General features: G+C 36.2%; 1 protein-coding gene across 1 annotated transcript in view; it reads left to right on the plus strand.

Moving 5' to 3' along the window:
- ABCA13 (ATP binding cassette subfamily A member 13) overlaps positions 1 to 21,903 on the plus strand; it is a 519,839-nt gene that overhangs the window by 362,113 nt on the left and 135,823 nt on the right. Inside the window, exons 54-56 of the mRNA XM_036739641.1 lie at positions 9,626 to 9,680; positions 12,451 to 12,628; positions 14,917 to 15,032. Of these exons, the coding sequence (XP_036595536.1) occupies positions 9,626 to 9,680; positions 12,451 to 12,628; positions 14,917 to 15,032 (349 nt within the window). The remainder of the gene's footprint in view (positions 1 to 9,625; positions 9,681 to 12,450; positions 12,629 to 14,916; positions 15,033 to 21,903) is intronic.

Raw genomic sequence — 21,903 nt, forward strand, 5'->3', positions numbered from 1 at the left:
TACAGGTGCCAATATGCGCTGGTAAAGGGAATTTCCTCACTGGGAGTTTTCTGTAATAATGAAATTATGGGACTGACACAATAACCCATTAATTTACTTCATGTCTTCAAAAAATTTGGAAGTAAATTTCTGGAGAAGTTTGAGTATACTTTTTATGTATAAAAATAATTGTGATCATGTCCTCCCATGATAGGAAATCCTCTTGGGGGACTCAATGCCTCTTTGTGTGTTTTGCTTGTACAAGAAGCATATAATGTTATGCAAAGAGCTAAGAATCTAAAGAAAGAAGACCTGAATTCAAATATGCCACTTATATCCTCTGTGACCTCAAGAAATTTATTTAACCTCTTTGGGACTCTGTTTCCTCATCTGTAAATGAATGAATTAAACCAGTTGGTTAGTAAGTTCCTTCCACCTCTAAACTTGTCATTTATTCCATAGTGTCATAATACCTAACACAGTATATGGCTGTTAGGTCATGTGAACAAACACTTATTTAGTGCTTACTATGTGTCAGGCAACTATGTTAAGCCCTGGAGATACAAAATAAAAGACAATTCCTCCTCTCAAGGAGCTCAACATGCAAACAACTATGTACAAAAGAGTTTTATATATGATAATTTGGAGCTTATCTCAGGGAGAAGATATTAATATTGATAAAGATCAGGAAACTTTTCTTGTAGAATGAGGATTTCAGCTGAGTCTTGAAGGAAGCCAGGGGAACCAGGAGGCTGAGGTGAGGAGGGAGTGAATTCCAAACCTGTAGGATAGCCAGGGACAATGTGTGCAATCAGGAGATGGAGTGCCTTGTGAAAGAAACTTCAAGAAAGACAGTCAGTGTATTGTAGAATACCCAGATGAGATTATGGAATAAGAAGACTAGAAAGGTTAGTTAGTTTGTAAATATTTTTTAGGTGCCTGCTATATGCAGGGTTCTATGCTAAGTGCTGAGAAACAAAGAAAGGCAAAAGGCAGACTTTTCCCTCAAAGAATTCACAATTTATTCGGGTAAGACAAATAAAAAGAAACTGAATTATTGGGGGGATAATGAAGTCTAGGAGTGCAGCTGGGTGGGAAATGATGGCAAGAAATGAAGTTAAGAAACAGCCAGGTTTTGAAAGCCTTTATAAAACAAATAGAAGATTTTATATTTGGTCCTAGAAATGATAGGGAGCCACTGGAGTTGATTGAATAGGGAAATGAAATGGTAAGATCTATACTTTAGGAAGATCATTTTGATAGCTGATTGGAGGATGGAATTGAGCTGGGAAAGAGGAGACCAGTCAGCAGGCTATTGCAGTAGTCCATGCATAAGATGAATAGGGCCTGCTCTGGGGAGGCAGCAGTATTAGAGGATACAAGGAGGTATAAACAAGAAATGTGGCAAATGTAGAATCAACATGACTTAGGAAATAATTGGATTTGGTGGATGAGAGAAGGTGAAGAGTCAAGGATGATGACTAACAAGAGATGATAATTGAATCTATGGTGGTCAATGACATCACCAGATGAAACAGTATAGAGGAAAAAGAGAAGAAGGCCCAGAACAGATCCTTGGATGGGTATTTCTGCATGATGAAGCAGCAAAGGTATCTGAGAATGACTGGTCAGAAAGGTAGATGGAGAACCCAGATAGAATAATGTCACAAAAACCTACAGAGAAGAGGATATCAAGGAGAAGAGGGTGATCAAACAGTCAAAGACTACAGACAGATTAAAAAAAAAGCAAGCTGATTGAGAAAAGATCACTAGATTTTACAATTGAGACATCATTGATAACTTTGGAAAGAACAGTTCCAGTTGAATAATGAAATTAGAAGCCGGACTACAGAGAGTTAAGAAGAGAGTGAGGAGAAGAGAAGTGAAATCACCAATTGTAGTCTGTCTTTTTAAGGAGTTTAACCATGAAGGAGAAGAGAGATAGAGGATGATGGCTAGAGGGAAGGGACAAATCAAGAGAATTAATGAATTTATAGTAAATATAGCATCGAATATTAAATGTAACCCAATCTTTAAGTGGACTGGTGGATATGTGTATGTGTTTAATAGTGTTAGCACTAAAGCACTAAATATTTTCCTTGGATTACTGAGGTCAGTTGTTACTTACTGAAAATAACTATGTTTCTAGAACTTTAGGGTAGATCTCTTTCATAAAAATTTCAAGGTGAAAGGGACCCTTGAGACCATTAAGTTAAATCTGGAAAGACACTGGTATACATAGGACTTACTGACCCACATCTTAGCCTTAGATGGAAGTCCCTCCTACTTACATTTTTTTGTATAAGGTATGAAACAATGTATGAGGGATTAAAAAAGGTGTATGTAATTCTTTAACTCATCTAATTCTGAGGCCCAGAGAAGGGAAATGGCTTGCCCAAGGTCACATGACTACCTAATGATAGAGCTAGAAATTAGTCTCCATATCTCCTAACTTGTTGTCTAGTGGCTTTTGCTGTACATTTTCCCACGTGATTTCTAGTGATATTAGAACCATGCTTAGACTATGAAATGCAGCAGATTGAAAAAGAATTTTTGAGATTTTTATTCCTCTTAATAAGTAGATTATATTGACTATGCCACCAATCTCACCAATTATGTATATATCCATCATCAAGGTGGATTAAAGCAATTTGACAAACAAAAGTTTAATTCTAAGGGATTAATGATTAACACTAGCTTGTACTTGCATAACACTTCAAGTTCCACAAAGAATTTTTCTGAAAGGATAGTGTGAGGTAGGTAATGCATGTAGGGAATCCACTTACCAATATGAAAACTGAGTCACAGAGAGGTTAACCAACTTGCCCAGGGTCACAGAGCCAATTGAACCCAAGTCTCGATCCAAAGTGTTTTCCACTGCCTCATACTTCTTCCTTAATATAGCCTCAATGTCAGTCCAAAGCAGTTTGAAAATTGGATTTTGCTCCTAATTCTAACCTTCAAAATTTTAAAGGTAGCATTGAAATACTCTTATCAGAACTTATTTTGTGTGATCTCTCTTCTAGCCTCTTACTCAGCAATTCCTCATCTGAGTGTTTGCTTATTTCTACTGTTTCTTATTTATCTTCGAGGAAACAATAATAAATATAAAACTTTATGAAGGAGTTCTCAGTTCTTCTCTCTGTGAAGAACTCAAATGAAATAGTCAAGCAGGAACCTAAAGAAATATTAGTTCTTTCGATTTGTCAGCCTGGATATATGTGACCTCAAAGGGATAATAATGGGGCCTCTCAAAGTACCCAATGTACTAATAAACCAACTTCAGCCTAGAAACTCAACATCTCCCCCAGTCTCTGCAAATTTTGAAACTTTCTAAGTCGCACCACATCTGTTTTATCTATGTAATTGACAAGACATCTCTTCCTGAATAACTCATCGAAGGCTCCAATACATGTCCCAAACTGAGTTAATTATTTTTTTCTCTTAAACCTATTTTTCCTTTTTCCTCCATTATTTTTTTTGAGACACTGCCTTCAACATTCACATGTTTATCATCATCCCTGATGCACCTCACTACAAGTCATCTCCTCCCTCAGACTTTACTCTCCATGCTTTAGTTCTCTTCTGTTTTTTTAATCATGTGATATTTATTATAGCTATTTGGTTTGGTGTCAGACCTTGACAAGCTTCTTCAGGGCAAGGATGGTCTTGTTTAAATTTTATAACCTTTCTCTCAAAGTGCTTTGCATATAGCAGATGCTTGATACATGTTTGTAGTTGCGGTACTTTAGAGAATTAAAAAAAAAAGGTGTGCTTGAGAAAGTTGGGAAGTGAAGCTCTTCTGACCAACCATAACACAATCTGATTTCATTCTCTGGGTCCTATTTTAAATTCTAATCAGCATTGCTTATATTTGTTGTGAGAAAACAACAACAACATGCAAGTGGGGGATGTTGAATGCATTTTCCCTAATGGCAATTATAAAAATGAAATTTTTAAGTTTTTTTCTATAGGAATCATGAACAATTCTGGAAAACAGTACACTTGTTATTTATTCTCTGTGGGGCTTAAATGTGAAGAAATGAAAGGAACACAGAGAATTTTTGCTTTATCAAAATATAGCACTTTGAATATTTTACACTTAATGTATAGAGAAGCAACATAGCATAGGGGACAGATGTCTGACCTTGGAGTTAAGAAGATTCATGTTCAAGTTCTGACTTAGCTTATTAGTTGTATGATTGTAAATGAGGCACTTAACCAGTCACATCTCCCATCTAAAATTTAAATTTTAAATGAGTGGTTGATTTGTACTGTTTGAAGGGATCCTTTCACTGGATGAAGATGAAATCATAGATCAGGACACAAAATATAATAAATATGAGATCAGTTGGCACAATATTATTTGGCCTATTATAATATAACATGCCACAATGTAATAGTATGAAAAACAATGTAATATGGAGTGGCCCTATACGAAAGAGAAAAAAAATGTTATCCTTAAAACTGTTTTTCAATGCTTTCCTTTAGCCGTAAACCAATGAAAATGAATTCTTTTGGTTGGAGGACTAGCTGATCATGTGAATGTTCTGGCATTGCATTTCTCACTAGGACACAACCTGTAGTATAGCAGAAAGAACATTAATTTTTGGAGTGAGAATGTCCTAAATTTGAATGCCAGTTGTGTGGCCCTGAGCAAATTTCTTCAATGATACGCACATCTTTAACTTCACAGGGCAGTTTAAAGATCAATTTATATTTTTTATACATGTATGTCTCTAACCTGTTTTATGATTCCATCCTTTTTTAAAGTTACTAAACATTGAACACATGCCTGTTATGCACAACATACTGAGCTAAGTTATAGGAATACAAAGACAAAAAGCCCAAACAAACTACCAAACAGTCCCTGCCTTCAAGATGTTTATATTCTATCTTGATTACTGGTTACTCTCTTACGAATATGTTGCAGGTCTCAACCACTAATTAGTTGTATGTAAACGTTTATTAAGTGCAATTTATTTAATACGTGCAATTAGTCTCTCTGGGCTTCAGCTCCTCATATTTAAAAGGAAGGAGTTGGACCACATAATGTCAGAGGTTCTATCTCAATCTAAGTTCCTATGATCCAAGGTTTATGAAGTAGGAGCTAACATTTTTTGTAACACTTCACTGTTTACAAAGTGATTTATACATACATAAACATATGTACATTTGTATTTTGTATAATAACGTATGCTTTCATTGCTATTGGGAGCTCTCAGTGAGGAACTTCCTCTTCCAGTGTAGATGAGTACCTTCTGGGCAACTTCAAATCTGAGAGATTACCAAGACATTGAAAGGTTAGGTCACTTGTTCATAGGTCACACAACCAGTATATATTAGAGGAAGAGGGAGAACTTGAATTTGGGTTTTCCTGAATCTGAGGCTAATTTTCTATCTACTATGGCACACTGCCTTACTCAAAATACATTGATGCCCAATATAATTAAAAAAGACAGTTCAGTGCATTTATATTTATATCTATATGTGTATATGCCACTCATAAATGTTATGAGTGAAAAATAGCTATTATTTAACAAATATAGGCCTTCATCATACTTAAAAAAGTGACCAGGACTAATGATAGTACATAAACTCAATGAAGGCAGGAGTTGTTTCTAGTTTTCTTGTGCTCTTCCTCCTCCTCCATATTATTACTTTGGTCTTTATGTCTCTATTACCTATCACAGTGACTGGAGAATAATAGATTCTTATTATTGGTTGACTTGAATTAAAAAGGTGTTGCACATTATTTAGTACAACTCTCATTCCTTTAACACTTGGAGTCCTAGAAAGGATAAGAGATATCACCAATAATTAGATCAAGTTAATAGCTGAGTAGAGAGTAGACCCCAGATTTCCTAACTCACATGCCAGTGTTCCTTCAACATCTTGTCTTTTCTTTTAGTTAGTTCTTTTTGTGTCTCTACCAAATTTCTAAGTGAATTTAATTTCAGGGCATAACTTACAAAGGAGCTTTGAGATCCTGTGGGACCAGAAATAATTAAAATTTTAGCATGCCAACTTCCTTCTCATTACTTCATGGATATGAATAATGATGAAGGAATTTGTTTTTTGATGATACCAACTGGAGCTATATGCACCAGAAAAATGGGCATAGCATCTTTGGAAAGTAAATACACTATATATCTTCATTATGATATTGGGGCAGAATCACATTGAGTTTTAGATCTGGCTGGGTTTTTTAAAATTCACTTATTTTGTTTTTATATCTTGATTTGGTATCTCCTAAGGGATTGGTTTATAGTGAAAGAGCAGAAATTCTATTTTTTTCTATTTATGTTATCCTACTTAAAGGCCTGGTCAGGTATCACCTTGGGAAATATATTATTATTTCTTAGGTGGTAAGCCTTCAGTGGACCCTGCTTTTCCAGAAGAGGGCAAATTTTTGTAGGTTATACCGAGATGGGAAATCCTTCGGTGTAGGCCCAGCAGTAGATTAGATATCTATTGTTGAGGTCCAGCCTAGACAAATTTTAGCAGCTCATCATCACCACATTGACTGCAAGGGGCATTTTTCTCCCTGTTAGTAACATGATTTACTCAGTAATAGGGGAGTTGCAGTTTGTCAGGGTGCAGGTATACTCACTTTTTGAAATCGTATATCTTTGAGGTATTATTAATTCAATTTGCTTCTTGTTTAAGTAGTAATTGGGGAGTTTTCATATTTTTTCCTAATGGAGTTTATATACTTCTAATAGGAACAGTGAGACTTTAGAAGACTGAAGCCTAATGGCTATTCTGTAGTGTTAGTACCATAGCTAGATTACAGCCTGGGGCCTCCAGTAGCTGTATACAAATGCTTGGCCGGAGTCACAGGAGGCTATCCATCTGCACCAATCCCTGTTCTTTTCCTACTATTGTCATTTGCACTGGTTTTATTGTTCTGAGTTGGATTGTCTTCTCGATAAGGGAATTAAGCTTCCCTGTACTTCATTCTACCCCCATCTTGGATACCTGAGGACCAATTTTACTTTTGGCTCTAGCCTCTAGGCTAAGGTTTCCCCTTCCCATAGGGAGAAGTAAAGGAAGGTTCCAGTATCTAACTAACTGGAGCAGTAATCTGGTCAATCCCTCAGTCCTTCAAGGTATAGAACAGGTAGTTATTCTCACAGGAATAGGGAATGACAGAGAATAAAGAATCATAAAATGATTAGAACAGAATCCAGGAACATGATTACTAGTACAATTCAAGCCTCATTGGGAAAAAAAGAGTTTCTTTGCTAGGCGGTTAATTAGCTATTTTACATTTCACCATAGCTGAGCACCATTACATCAAACATCAAGCAGAATCTCCTTTCCAGTGGCCTCTTTTTCTTTCTGATGATAATTCTTTCCTTGTCACCGGTCTACTCCTGTGGCTGTTGCATTTGTCATAGCTCCAGTAACCATTATTGCTTCTTTTGAATACTCTCTGGCCTTCCAGGATCTTTTAATATACACAAGGCTGCTGCTAGAGGAAAGGAAGCAGAACAAGAGAGGCAAGACCTTCAGAGGCTCCCGGCATAACCCTGGTCAGTTACCCCCCTCATCCCTGAACTGTCATTATAGCAAGGTGGAGAAAGCCCTTTCTTCCTCTATCCTCAACTGAAGTCGCGTCTTCCCTTCTTGATAAATGCCTCTCTGGAGACCTTCAGCTAGAAGCTGCTTCTTTTTTTTCCTTCCCTGGTATCTAGAGCACCCTGTGTCATCAGATTTTCTGGGTCACAAATTATCAAGGAAAGGGATGAGTATCTAGGTGGCCTAGGGGATAGAGTGCTAGACATAGAGTTATAAAAACATGATTTCAATATCCCGGGTGAATCACTTCACTACTCTCAGCTTCAGATGTTTCATCTATAATATGTGAGTAATAATAGCATTTAACTCACAGGGTTATGAGTTATCATCCTAGTCATTGCCATCATTATCACCCTCATTATAAATGTCAGTTATCATCACCATCATGGTCATCATCATCATCGTCATCGTCATCATCATTATCATCATCCTCAGTATAAATGTTAGTTATCATCATCCTAGTCATCATCATCATCATTATTGTCATCATTACTATCATTCTAAGAATGTCAGTTATCATCATCATCGTCATCATCATGGTCATCATCATCATCATTGTCATCATTATCATCCTCAGTATAAATGTCAGCTATCATCATCATCATTGCCATCATCATGGTCATCATCATCCTTGTCATCATTATCACCCTCATTATAAATGTCAGTTATTATCATCATCGTCATGGTCATCATCATCATCATTATCATCCTCATTATAAATGTCAGCTATCATCATCCTAGTCATCATCATCATTATCATCATTACTGTCATTCTAAGAATGTCAGTTATCATCATCATCGTCATCGTCGTGGTCATCGTCATCGTCATGGTTATCATCATCATCATTGTCATCGTTATCATCCTCAGTGTAAATGTCAGTTATCATCATCATCATTGTCATCATCATGGTCGTCATCATCATTGTCATCATTATACCCTCAGCATAAATGTCAGTTATCATCATCCTAGTCATCATTATGATCATTATTGTCATCATTATCATCATCTTCAGTCATTCAGGAGTTCAAGTCTCTATGCAGTCTCTGGGGAACAGGCAGCAAATATCTATACATGCTCCTAAGGGTGTTGGGGAAGTCCATGAAGTTGACTGGAATGCTCTTAAGGAGTGTGGGGTGTTACAATAAGAATCTGCTCTCTTCTTGGATATGGCTTTTTAAATGGAAATTTGTTTATTGAGAAATGTATGCCCTACTGAGAAGTTTTTTTCCTACCCTTAACGTTGTGTTTTCATGATCTCTGAGTGGATCTATTTTTTCCCAATTGTGCTAGATTCCCTTTCTGTTCTTTTTGTGTTGTACTCCATGTATATTCATTTAGTAACTTTTCTATATGAGGATGAATGAATAAAACAATAGATTACATGTGTAATTTGTGTGAGTCCCCCTTTGTTCTTCTCTTCCTTTCTCCCCAATTAAGTCTACGCTAGCCTGTCCAAGTGTCTAAATTTCTACCCTGAGGTTATATTCTATTTTTTTGTGCTAAATCATTTTTGTCTCCAAAGTTAATTTGCAAATATCCTTGGAAGGGTAACACCTTAAACAATTTATCATCCATTTAACACCTCAGGGAAGATTAATTTATCAGCTCCTGGTGAACTCAAAAAGGTATGCTGTTGTTATCAAGGCAAACTTAGTCTATATCAAAATGTTGCCAATGTCCAATACTTTTGTGTTCCATTGGGATTCAAAGAGCAATTTGTGTCCTGAGAAACTGAAGTAAATTTGGATGTCATTTGATTAGGACTAGTTATTTCATTTTAATATTCTAGAGGACTAATAATTTCCTTATGACACAATCTTAGTTGTGCATCGATAACCCTTGGACACTAAGGAATAATAGAAAGGCTTCATTCACATCAGGCAGATCTTATATGGAGGATTTATGAGAAAACAGAGATAAGAATCACACATTGGAATGGAAAGGGGTAGAGATCTTGGAATCTACATTGGCTTGCCTCTTCTGTTACAAATAATTGCACATAAATCGCAATAATATACATATTATCATAATAATATTCACATTTTGACATTTCTTCTGTAGGAATAACACTGTATAGTCACCCATATGGAGGAACCTTACTGAATGAAGACAAAATGTAAGTTGAAATGCCATTGTAGAGTGAATGCACAAATAGATGGAATTTAGGAGTGGTTTATTGACTTCCTTTAAGTCTTTTCTTTGAGAATAAACAGTAAGTTTTGCTGGCTATTTTCTTAATTCCAGATACTTAATTTTTGAAATTCAGAAATATGTACTCTAAAAATAAATACAATCATTTACCTTTCCCCCGACTTATACTGTGGAGATTACTTTGGATGAGATGTATACAGATTTCTTTTTTTCTCTCTGGTAAAAACAAAAACATACAAAGACAAACTAAAAATAAAATGAGAAATTTCTTATAGTTACTATTTTATTCTTCAATATATTTTAACATTGACTTTCAAATTTGTAGCATTACTTATTAGAAGAAAAATGGCTAGGGAAGATAATGGACAATGAATGAATGAATGACTAAGGAAAAGCATTTATTAAGCTTTCACTAAGCACCAGACAAAAATAAAAAAGAGAAATCATTCCTGCCCTCAAGGAATTACATTTTAGTATGAAGAGACAACATATACACAAGAGTAGTGTCTAGGGTCTTGCTTTAGCTCATGAATTCAAAGAGATGATGAATAGAATAAGGATTTTATTGACATGCTCCTTCAAGAAGCATTGGTACCAACTGTTCCTGGAGCAAGACGGTGGAATTTGAGTGAGGTTTGAGGGGAATGGAAGCTAGATAAAGTAAACTCTCACCATTCAGGACAACATGGTCCCAGAGAGAAGCTGGAGGTCCAGTTGGAAAAGTACAATCATGTCTCTCACATGATGAAATAGCAGGAAGACGATGTGAAGCATTGTCAAGTAGCTAGAATTGGCTAGATATGATAAATTCTCACTGATCAGTACAGGCTGGGAGGTTGTATATATTCAGTTATTCGTTCTTCCGTTTGTCAAACATTTATTAAATTCCTACTATGTGTGAACCCTGTTCTGGGGGCAGAGGGAGACAACGTCTAAGTAAGGCATGGTCCCTGACCTCATGGAGCTTACATTCCAGTAGAGGGATGAGGAACTAATGTAGTAACATAGTCATACATGCAGAGGAGATGACATAGAGATGCTAAAGAGATACTGTTCTTTTGTTTGATTAGAACAAAATGATTACAAAATGTCATACTTCTATGGAATTTCTAACAAAGAACACCAAACTCTTATGGCCCATCCAGTCTTTGGTCTGCTTGCTCACCCCAACATTCCCTCACACTGGAAGACCTGGGATCCCAAAGGAGGACTGCTGCTCCAATGCTGTAAACCAAACCTCTTTGTGTCCTGGCAATAATGGTGTTGTGGAGGAAAATGCTGTGGCTACTTACCACTGTAGTAACTCTTAGTGAGCACCACTAATGTGATTTTCAGTTTCACAAACCTATCCATTCACAATAAAGACAATTAGATCTTAAACATAACCATGTACTTAATAAGTTGAAAAGAAGAATGATTTTAATTTCAGGATATTCATGTGAAGCAAATAGAGGAATAACAAATATATCACAGTCCACATGTGAACCTGAGTCACACTCTGTTATCAACACATTCAATATTTTTGGGAAAGAATGGGCACAGAAACCTGACAGAAAAGCACATGATTGGGGAAAACTAATATCCTCAGGGTAATTTATGAGTCTGGAATGGTCAACCTCCCTGTCCTCTTTCTATAACAAGAAAGGTCCATAAAAATTCTTTGACAAGCTAAGATTCTTTGTTGAAAAGATGCTCCCATTGGTAAGCATAGTTTATCCATGTTGTGCCTGACTAACCCCCTATGGGACATGACATCTCAGAAAACTAGTCAATCTACTTGGTGAATATTCTGATTCCAAGCTATTCTTCTGCTCAGCTGGATTTCCTTAACAGCAGCTATAGTTATCTGTCACCTCCAGCCTAAAGGATGCTGTCAACTTAAGGATTATTATTTTATTTTGAAAATGTGATGACCTTTATCCTAAATCTGGCAAAAGCCTCTCCCAACTCTTCCTTTTCAGAATTCTTCTTCATTTTCTCTATCTCTAAGCAATAATACATGAAAATATAAAGAAGAAAACTGGTCGCTGAGTTGTCTCCCTTTTCTAAGGAGCTGACATATGCCCAGATGAGGGAACTGTCAATGGTCACTCCCTTATACAAGAAAAATGTGCATTGTCTTTAAATGTTGAGGTGCATGTCAGGAGTTATATGTCTAAGTAACAACAGAAAATCTTCATTTGTTCTGATAATTCTCATCTTTAAACTTTTATGTCCCCTTCTAATAACTAATCTTATATCCATAGTTATTAATGCTGGTATCAATAGTATGACTACCCTAGAATCTTTCTATAGTAAGGTCAGTGGAGTATATGTTTTGGAACTGATAGATGTAATGAACTTCCTTGTATTACCAGTGAATGATTACTGAAAATACTTTTGAGGTCAAACATATGAATATTATACAGAATTTCATTGTGTACCACATTGTGTTATATAGTAATGCTTGAATACAGGTAAAAATCCTAGAAACTCAAGAGTTGGAAGAAACTTCCCAAGCCATCTGGAATAATATATACAAAATTAATCATAATCATAATTGTTATTACATTTTGTTACTAGCTTTAATTTTAAGTAAAAATAAAGAGTGATACCTTTTTTAAGCCTACTCTTTTTTCACTGTCATGATGCTCTTTAATTTTAAAAACACTGAAGATTGAATGAGTGAAAAGATATGGCATTCAGAGGTCTCTACTTCATCAAATGCAGCCCTGATTATTTTACTTTGGTTGTAGACTAGAGAGTGTCCGCCAGTGTGGAGTTGCACTCTGCATCATGTTGGGTTTCTCAATCCTCACCGCATCGATTGGCAGTTCTGTAGTAAAAGACCGAGTGTGTGGAGCGAAGAGGTTGCAGCACATCAGTGGACTCGGCTATAGGACCTATTGGTTTACTAATTTCATTTATGATATGGTATGTTACTGAAATAGGATTTGTGGATATGGGCTAGCTGGCTAAGTGGGTTGGGAGATCTGATAACCTCAGAACAATTTAGAAAATAAGGTGCAATTTCATGGACAGTATTTATAGTTTTATTTCAGTATCTGACAGATAAATAGGTAGGTTTCCAAAAGGCTCATAGGATTTAGAGCTGGAAGGACCATAGAGATCATTTAGTCCAGCCCCTTCCTTTGATAGAGGGGGAAACTGATAACTATTATCCCCAAGAGTTTGGATATGGGGCTTTGTCACAGCTCAGATTTTCAGCTAAAATTAACCCTACCTTAGAAGGATCTTATGGCTGACTGTACATGCTTCCACAGGCATCATCAGCCTTTTCTAATTTTACTGATGGCTCTCTAAAGCTCTGGAGTAGGAGTCAAGAGACCTGGATTTGCATCTATCACTTAGAAACTATGTGACCCTGGTTGTTATTTCACCTTTCTAAGCCTCAGTTTCTTTGTCTATAAATTGGAAATAGCAGCACTTGTACTTCACAGTTTGTTTGTTTTTGGGAAAATTACTTAAAATTTAAAGCATTATAGAAATGTGAATTTTTATTATTGTTAAAATTGAAGGAACCTTGTTTCCTAAACAATAAATAGGCAACTGGATCTGGAAAGATGCATTTCCCTTTCTAGTTGAACTCTAAATTGCAAGCAAACTGTAAAGACTGTTATATTTTCTACTTTTCTTCCAGGGGTGTGCTGGCATTCACCTATACAGGTTCAGCAGAGCTAATTTTTAAAATTTTCAGTGTGAATATACTTTAGAAATCAGCAAATGCTGCCAATTAGGGCTTGATTTGTTATTTTGTTGTTTGTCTAGAATTAAGAAAATGATGAAGAAAATGTTAATAATGCACATTAAACTTAAAGGCATGTCATAGATACATTTTTCCCTCAGAGAGCCAGTCGTTAAACATTTACTAGCACTCCCTGCCTTGTAGTCCAACCAGAAGAACCTTTGCTAGCATCTGGGTTGTCTTGAGAAGTGAATGAGGCTTACTTCTTAAGCATGTCTTGGCTTACTTTCAAATTGCCTCATTGCTTCCTGGCCTTCCACTCTCCTCTCAGAAAAAAGATTTCTGTGCTATGCCCAGCGATATCTAAGATTTGCAGCACAGTCATTCCTTATGGGGAAAACAGTGATCAATAATCATAGCCAGATAAGCAACATTGTCATTTTAAAACAGATACTGATAAATAAAGTGCTGCTTTTCCCACAGGAGAAAAGACCACTTTGGAGTGGCATGAGCCAAGGCTTGTGTTCAAAGCCCAGCTCTGTCCATTATTACCTCTATGATCTTCAGCAACTCAGTTACCATTCCTAGGCTCCATATTCTCCTCTATAAAACGAAGGAAGGGATTGTACTGGGTCATGTCCAAGTGATCTTTAAGCTCTAAAGTCTATTTTAGAACCAGCAAAATCATGCTCTGATACACTGGAGCTTGAAAGGTAACCACAGAATGAATACTTAAAGTGAGGTCAGATGAAAAATTCTATTGGTTTTTAAAGCTTGTATAAAATTATTAGAACTATGTTTTCTTCTTAATGTATAACTTCTCCAATTTGACCTCTGGTCTTCTTGCAACTAAGTAAATATGTACAGAATTTTAATTCTCATTTACTTAGTCATTACAGAAAAACTTCTGGATGAATTCTTTCAACATTTCAAAGGATAATCAAAATAGAATTGATGGATGTGCTGTTTTTTTTCTCTCTCTCATTTCTAAGGAATTGAGCAAGTATTTAAAAAAACCCTGAGTGCTATGAAGAGCCTTCCTCATTAATATGCATTCTTTATTCTCAATATTGGCACTGTCCTGTGAATGAGAAAAGTGTGTTTGGTCATCTCACAAATAGTATTGACCCATATGTATGGTAAAGCTTGATAATATAACCTTTAGTCATATGTGATATTGACCAATATTAAAAAATACTTGTCAAACTGTTTCAAAATTTTCAATAATATACATTCCTTAAGAAATATGCAATTATTTAAATTAATTGATGATTTAAAAAAGTTCTTTGGGTCAAATGCATTCCTAAAAGATGTAGTTTCTTAAATATTATACTCAAGGCCTCCTAAATGCTTTTGCTCAGGTCATTATAGATATTCAGCTGGGAGGATAACCTTAATGCATAAAATGTCCTGCAAGGAAAATATTATGAATGCAAAATGAAGGGACCCCTCGAAGATAAGTAGATAATGATAAAGAACTCATCTGATCTGCTATTTCCTATTTTTTTTCTTTAAGCTGTTTTACCTGGTTTCAGTCAGCCTGAGTATTGGAGTTATTGTTGCTTTCAAGCTAACAGCCTTCACTTTCCGAGAGAACTTGGCAGCCACTGCCCTCCTGCTGGCCCTTTTCGGGTATGTGATTGGAAATGCCACTGTGGAATTATGGTGTGTTCCTCACAAACGAAAAACCCTACGATTTCTTTGAACCTGCAGTTGGGTGCGTGGTTTTCTCTCTCTTCCAGCAATTATGCTTCTGCAAGAGATATTGAGAAAACAAGCTCCAGCATGATGAGGAATACTCTGTGGGAGGAGGGAGAGAATTGATATACTTATAATGAGAACTGTGCTGTCCTGATCTCAGAAAGGCCCTCCAGCTGTTTGATAATGTTATACTGTATGAAATAGATTCTGTCTTATCATCACTTTGAGACTAATCTAGGTGTTCAAACTAGGAAAATTGTTAGTACTGAAATTGCAGTGGAGGTGTTTCTATCGTGAACTTCTTCTATGCCTTGCAAATAGCCTACTTTGCTACCTGTGAAATTAGTGACCAGTAGGGGTCTGTCTGAATGCTCAGTTTTTCTACTTAAAAAATAGTACAAACAGGATATACTCACCTTATGATGCCCCAATTACTTTCCAGAAACCAATGGAAGATTAAAGGTTCTAAGTGGATTGAACATTTTATATTTCTAGTCTCTTCTTCATCAAATAAAATATGTTGATGTATAGTATCCCATGCATACAATATACATATCTGTATGTACATGAAAAATATATGCACATGTACATACATACACATATATGTACATGTAGAAAAATACACACATTAAAATTATGTTATAGACAGCTAGAATATGATCTTTAATTCTTACACACACACACACACACACACACACACACACACACACACACACACACACGTATTCCCCTTCCCAGGGTATAAGATCTTAAATAAATACATTATTATTTAATTTTTTTTCATTTTAGCAAATCAAAAGCTATATAAAATCTTAAGTATCAGGAAGGACTTTACAGGCTCTCTAGTCTAATCTCACTCCTAATGAAGTTCAATATAGTAGAAGGAATGCTATATCGAGAGGGAGAGGAGGTAGATTTGAATACTGCTTCTGCTTCTTACTATCTATGTTTCATTATATAGTCATTTAACCTTTCTAAGCTCTAATTTAGCTGAGCTAAAGAGGCCTGTAAACTAATACAGACTAGATTATTAGAAAGGACAGGTGGTATTCAGATCAAGAAAACTCTGGTTTTTAAACTATTTAAAAAATAACATTTATATAACTCTTGTTATGTGCCTGGCACTGTGCTAAGTACTTTACAGTTATTATCTCACTTGATCCTCACCATATTGGGAGACAGGTGCTATTAATATCCGCATTTTACAGTTGAGGAAATTGAAGCAAATAGAATAAATGACTTGCCCACAGTTACATAGCTGGAAGAGTCTGGGGGCAGATTTGAACTCAGAACTTCCTGACTCTAGGGTAGAGTTCTGTCCTTTCTGGCACCTAGATGCAATTTCCTGTCATTAGCTCTTTTAGGGAGCGATATGGTAAAAAGCATTATTATATTCACTTGTATATAAGGAATTTGAGAATTATAAATGTTGATTGCATGTGTTGTTGGAACTGGGATTATCATTCAGATCTCTCATCTGTATTCAGTGTCATTTAGATTGTATATTGGGATTTCTCAAGGTCAGATTCTATTTGTGTTCATTTCTGGACTGATACTATATTTAAGGTAGGTGGAGCAGAAAATGAGACAAATCAGATGATCATAAGTAATTGGTAAGGACTCTGAATATCATATTATATAATAAACTGTTGAAAGATTTTGGAGGAAATCTAGGTAACTTCAAAAGACTAATATATGGAAAGGGAGCAAAAAATGTATTCCTGTATTACCAAATATAAAATCAAGTCAATTATTGGAGGCTATAGTGAATCATATTTTGATTAACTAAAAAGAACAACTTTCTTACAATTCATGCTATTTAATAATGGAAAAGATTAATGCATAAAGTGATGAGATCTTTGTTACTGGAAGAGTTCAAGTGAGGGATGGTTGACCATAAGGGATATTATAGAAGGAATTCCTGCATTCAAAGGGAGGTAGGGGTAGATGTTTTTATGAGAATTATATGAGAATTAATGAGAAATTCACTTGGTTTTGTTGATGGAAATGGCATTAAAGAAGATTCATTATCATTTGTTTTGCTACTGCATCCTAAAGGCCACTGAACCTTTCTATCTGACTTGTAGCTGAAACCTCCTACATATGTTGACTCCTTCTCTTAGATTATAAAGTCTTCGAGAAGAAGAATAGCCTTCCTTGCTTTCCATTTCTATCCCCCAGTACTTAGTACAGCACTTTGCATGAAGTAAATTCTTTTTTTCCTAGTTTTTTTTAAAATTTAATTTATTTAATATATTTACTTTTCAGCATCGATTTTCACAAGAGTTTGAATTACAAATTTTCTCCCCATTTCTACCCTCCCGCCCACTCCAAGATGGCATATATTCTGGTTGCCCTGTTCCCCAGTCAGCCCTCCCTTCTGTCACCCCACTTCCCTCCCATTCCCCTTTCCCTTCTTCTCTTGTAGGGCAAGATAAATTTCTATGCTCCATTGCCTGTGTATCTTATTTCCTAGTTGCATGCAAAAACGTTTTTTTTGTTTGTTTTTGAACGTCTGTTTTTAAAACTTTGAGTTCCAAATTCTCTCCCCACTTCCCTCCCCGTCCACCCTCCCTAAGAAGTCAAGCAATTCAACATAGGCCACATGCGTATCATTGTGTAAAACCCTTCCACAGTACTCATGTTGTGAAGCACTAACTATGTTTTGCTCCTTCCTAACCTATCCCCCTTTATTGAATTTTCTCCCTGTCCCTTTTCGAAAGTGTTTGTTTTTGATTACCTCCTCCCCCTGTCTGCCCTCCCTTCTATTGTCCTCCATTTTTTATCTTCTTCCTCCTTCTTTCCTGTGGGGTAAGATACCCAGTTCAGTGTGTATGGTATTCCCTCCTCAGGTCAAATCCGATGAGAGCAAGATTCACTCATTCCCCTCCCCCACCTGTCCCCTCTTCCCTTCCTACAGAACTGCTTTTTCTTGCCACTTTTATGCAAGATAATTTACCCCATTCTCTCTCTCCCTTTCTCCCTCTCTCAATATATTCCTCTCTTATCCCTTAATTTGATTTTATTTTTTTAGATATCATCCCTTCATATTCAACTCACCCTGTGCCCTCTGTCTATATATATAATTTATATATACACCTACATATATACATACATACATACATACATACACACACACACACACACACACATATATATATATATATATATATATATATATATATATATATATATGCATATTCTTTTCAGCTACTCTGATACTGAGGTCTCATGAATCACACACATCATCTTTCCATGTAGGAATGTAAACAAAACAGTTCAACTTTAGTAAGTCCCTTATGATTTCTCTTTCTTGTTTACATTTTCATGCTTCTCTTGATTCTTGTGTTTTGAAAGTCAAATTTTCTATTCAGCTCTGGTCTTTTCACTGAGAAAGCTTGAAAGTCCTCTATTTTATTGAAAATCCATATTTTGACTTGGAGCATGATACTCAGTTTTGCTGGGTAGGTGATTCTTGGTTTTAATCCTAGCTCCATTGACCTCTGGAATATCATATTCCAAGCCCTTCGATCCCTTAATGGGGAAGCTGCTAGATCCTGTGTCATCCTGATTATTTTTCCACAATACTCAAATTGTTTCTTTCTGACTGCTTGCAGTATTTTCTCCTTGACCTGTATGAGGCCCTTTCTAATTCTAAGATTCTGTTTATCAATTTATTTGTTAGAAGGAAAAAATAATCATAACTAACATATCTGTAAATCAAAAGAGATAACATGTAGAGCTAGCAGGGACCTTAGAGCCCATCTAGTTCAATCAATCCATTCATTTTACAGATGAGGAAATGGAGACCAGAAAGATAAAATAAATTTCAGTAGGTCACACAGACAGTCAAAATGAGGTGAGATTTGAATCCAGGTTCTCTGACTCTACTGTTGATAATTTTCCATTGATTGCTTATGTAAAGTACTGCCCCTTTCTTCCCCTTTGTATGTAAATAGTTTGATCATTGAAGGGGAAAGAAAAGAACTTTTATGTATGGAAGACTGATAAAATCAACTTGCAAAGAAACAGAGTATTGAGGAGATGCAGAGTATACTAAAGTCCAAAGAACTGCCCCTCAGATGAATATACTAGAAGACCTTTTTGAAGTCAGAATAACAACTGGCATAATAATGGCTGCAGGGTATTGTGGTCCATCAGCTCATTTGCATCAACTATTTTTAGAGTTTTAAGGTTTATAACTGTAAAGTCAAGTGAAATTGCTTTTGAGGACTGTGGGAAGATGTTACATGGATGGATGGGTTATAACTTAAAATCTGTTTCTTGAGTTTTATCTCATAAGGCAAAGATAAGTAACTGACCACCAGAAGGATCTGATTTGAGACTGAAGGCAGAAGAAGAGAGAAAAGCTGGAGGAAAAGATAGAAAGATGTAAGGGAAGAAGCTGAGCACATGAGGGAGTCAGAAGAAGCCGGAGGGAGAAGATATTGAAGGCTAATAGACAAGCTGCTAGCTGCGGTGAACTGATTCTTCAGTTGCCTTGTTGGGAGCATGTTCTCTGGAAGAGAGGCAGGGATTGCTTTGATGATTGACTGCAGAAAGGGCTATTCAGCCAGGGAGCATTTCAGCTCCTATGCTGACTGGAGGAGAGCTGAAGCCTGCTAATGTATTTAGAGATGTTTAGCTTATAGCTCTAGAGTGCTATGCAGTCTTAGAGAGGGGAAACTTTAAAGAGTGACTAGCTGACCTCTACTTACTTTTTCTGGTTTCAGAAGGAGAAACAGAGAGAATACAGTTTTTGCATGTTTTACTATGAACTGTGCTTTCTGGAGAAGAGGTTTTGCTTTTCTAGAAGCTGATTGGAGAAAGCTGAATCCTTTTGAGTGAAGAGCTGGCTGGGCATTGTCTGTCATGCCCACAGAGCCAACGTGAGGACTTCTGCAGTTCTTTGGAATAAGGGAATTGCTTGTCACTGGACAAGTGCAATGTCGATAATATTTCTCTCCTGCTCAAAGAATGTGTTATTTTCACAGTGTCTTGTTAAGGATGGTCCTGAACTAAAAGAGCTTCATAAGCTCAAGTGTAGGTTGGGGCTCAGAGAGAGAGAAGGGGATGGTATGAGTGCCATGTTGAGTACGTTGTAGGTATTCTGCCTGCATGAGTATGTGTAAGGGCATTCCAGGGCTACATGTTCCTTAAAAATGAAATTTTGCTATAGGCAAAGATATTATAAATTACTTGAGAGCATAACCCATATCTTCTGGCTCTCAGTGCCATGTCTAATCATTTTCTCAAGGTAGAAATTGCCTTTTTAAGTTTGTTTATGGAATAATGAAATTTTTGACCACCTATATATTTTTAATTTTAAGATAGTCTTTAGAAAACTCAACATGTTTTCCAATCAATCAATCATTGATCATCTACTATGTATCAAGCACTATGTTAAGGTGCTGAGGATACAAAGATATGAATGAAGCAACTCTTGCCCTATAGGAACACACACATAAACATAAGAAAATGTACATACGCATATGTACATACACACACATATACGTATACAAGGCAAATATAAGATTTTATTTTTTTGTAAAGGTACTAACATGGGAAGGGAAGCAAGAAAAATCTTCTTTAAAAGATGACACTTGAGCTACATCTGAATATTTCTAGAGTCTAAGAAGGGAAAGTGAGGAGGGAGTACATTCCAGATAGCATAGACAGACTGTTTGTAGACAGAGAGGAGATATAGATTATTGTGCGTGAAGATCACCTAGTAAACCCTTTTGGCTGGAATGCAGAGTGTATGAAGTGGAGTAGTATATAACAAGGTCAAGTGGACCAAGATTGTAAAGTGGTAGTGTCAAAGTCAAATAGAAATGGGGGTGACTGACCCATACATAAAGATTCCTGTGGGCTACATATTGGCTTAGAAAACCACATTAACAGCATCTGTGTTCTTCTGTGTTGTTATTTATTTTGTTAAATATTTCCCAATTACATTTTAATCTGCTTCAAGAAGGGAGAAGCCCGCAGCCACATGTTTGACATCTGTGCTGTAAAAGAACTTATTGCTAAGTAGAGGAGTTTGTATTTTATCCTAGTAGCAGAAGGAAGCCACTGAATTTTTTTGAATCGTAGAATGATATGATCCAGACCTGTGCTTTAGGAAATGCATGGATTCAATTTATACTTTTATACTTCTAGAAATGTCATTACGTGTTATGTGCTTCATTTCAGACAGTAGTGTTTACATTCCTATTTATTTGAAAGTCACGATTTAGGTATTATAAGTGAGTGAATGTCTTTAACTTATTTCCTAATGGGTTTTTTTTACACAGTAGTTACTTTAAAACTTTTCTGTTGAATACATTCTCTGTTCTCTACTACTGTCTTATAAATAACCAACTTCTAAATTTTTCCTCCCTTAATAATGGACAGTACATATCATTTGCAAAAGATCCATATAACTTCATCTGTGACATTTTTGGCTTGTTAGCTTTTGAAATGTGTGAATGCCACAGAGTGACTGATGAATGAATTCAGAACATAATTGATGTCTTAAGAATACAGAGAACATGCTAAGAAATCTCTATCTTTGGCAGCTCTTAAGAATTTGTCATCATTCACTTCATGTTCCACTGTCATCATTTTCAGGGATGGGTAAAACATTAGGAAAACCTCAGTTATTTAAACCACACTGAGATTGTGCAAGCTGAAGCAATAAATCACTCCATGATAAAAATGACATGCTTATCCTAAGAGTACTGTTATCTTGTGCATTGGTGGGTGGGTGGGTGGGTGGAGGTGGGGGTGAAGGAGAAGGGAGGACTGATATATGGAACTC

Source organism: Trichosurus vulpecula, chromosome 9 (assembly GCF_011100635.1).
Source record: "Trichosurus vulpecula isolate mTriVul1 chromosome 9, mTriVul1.pri, whole genome shotgun sequence".
Taxonomy (NCBI): Eukaryota; Metazoa; Chordata; class Mammalia; order Diprotodontia; family Phalangeridae; genus Trichosurus; species Trichosurus vulpecula.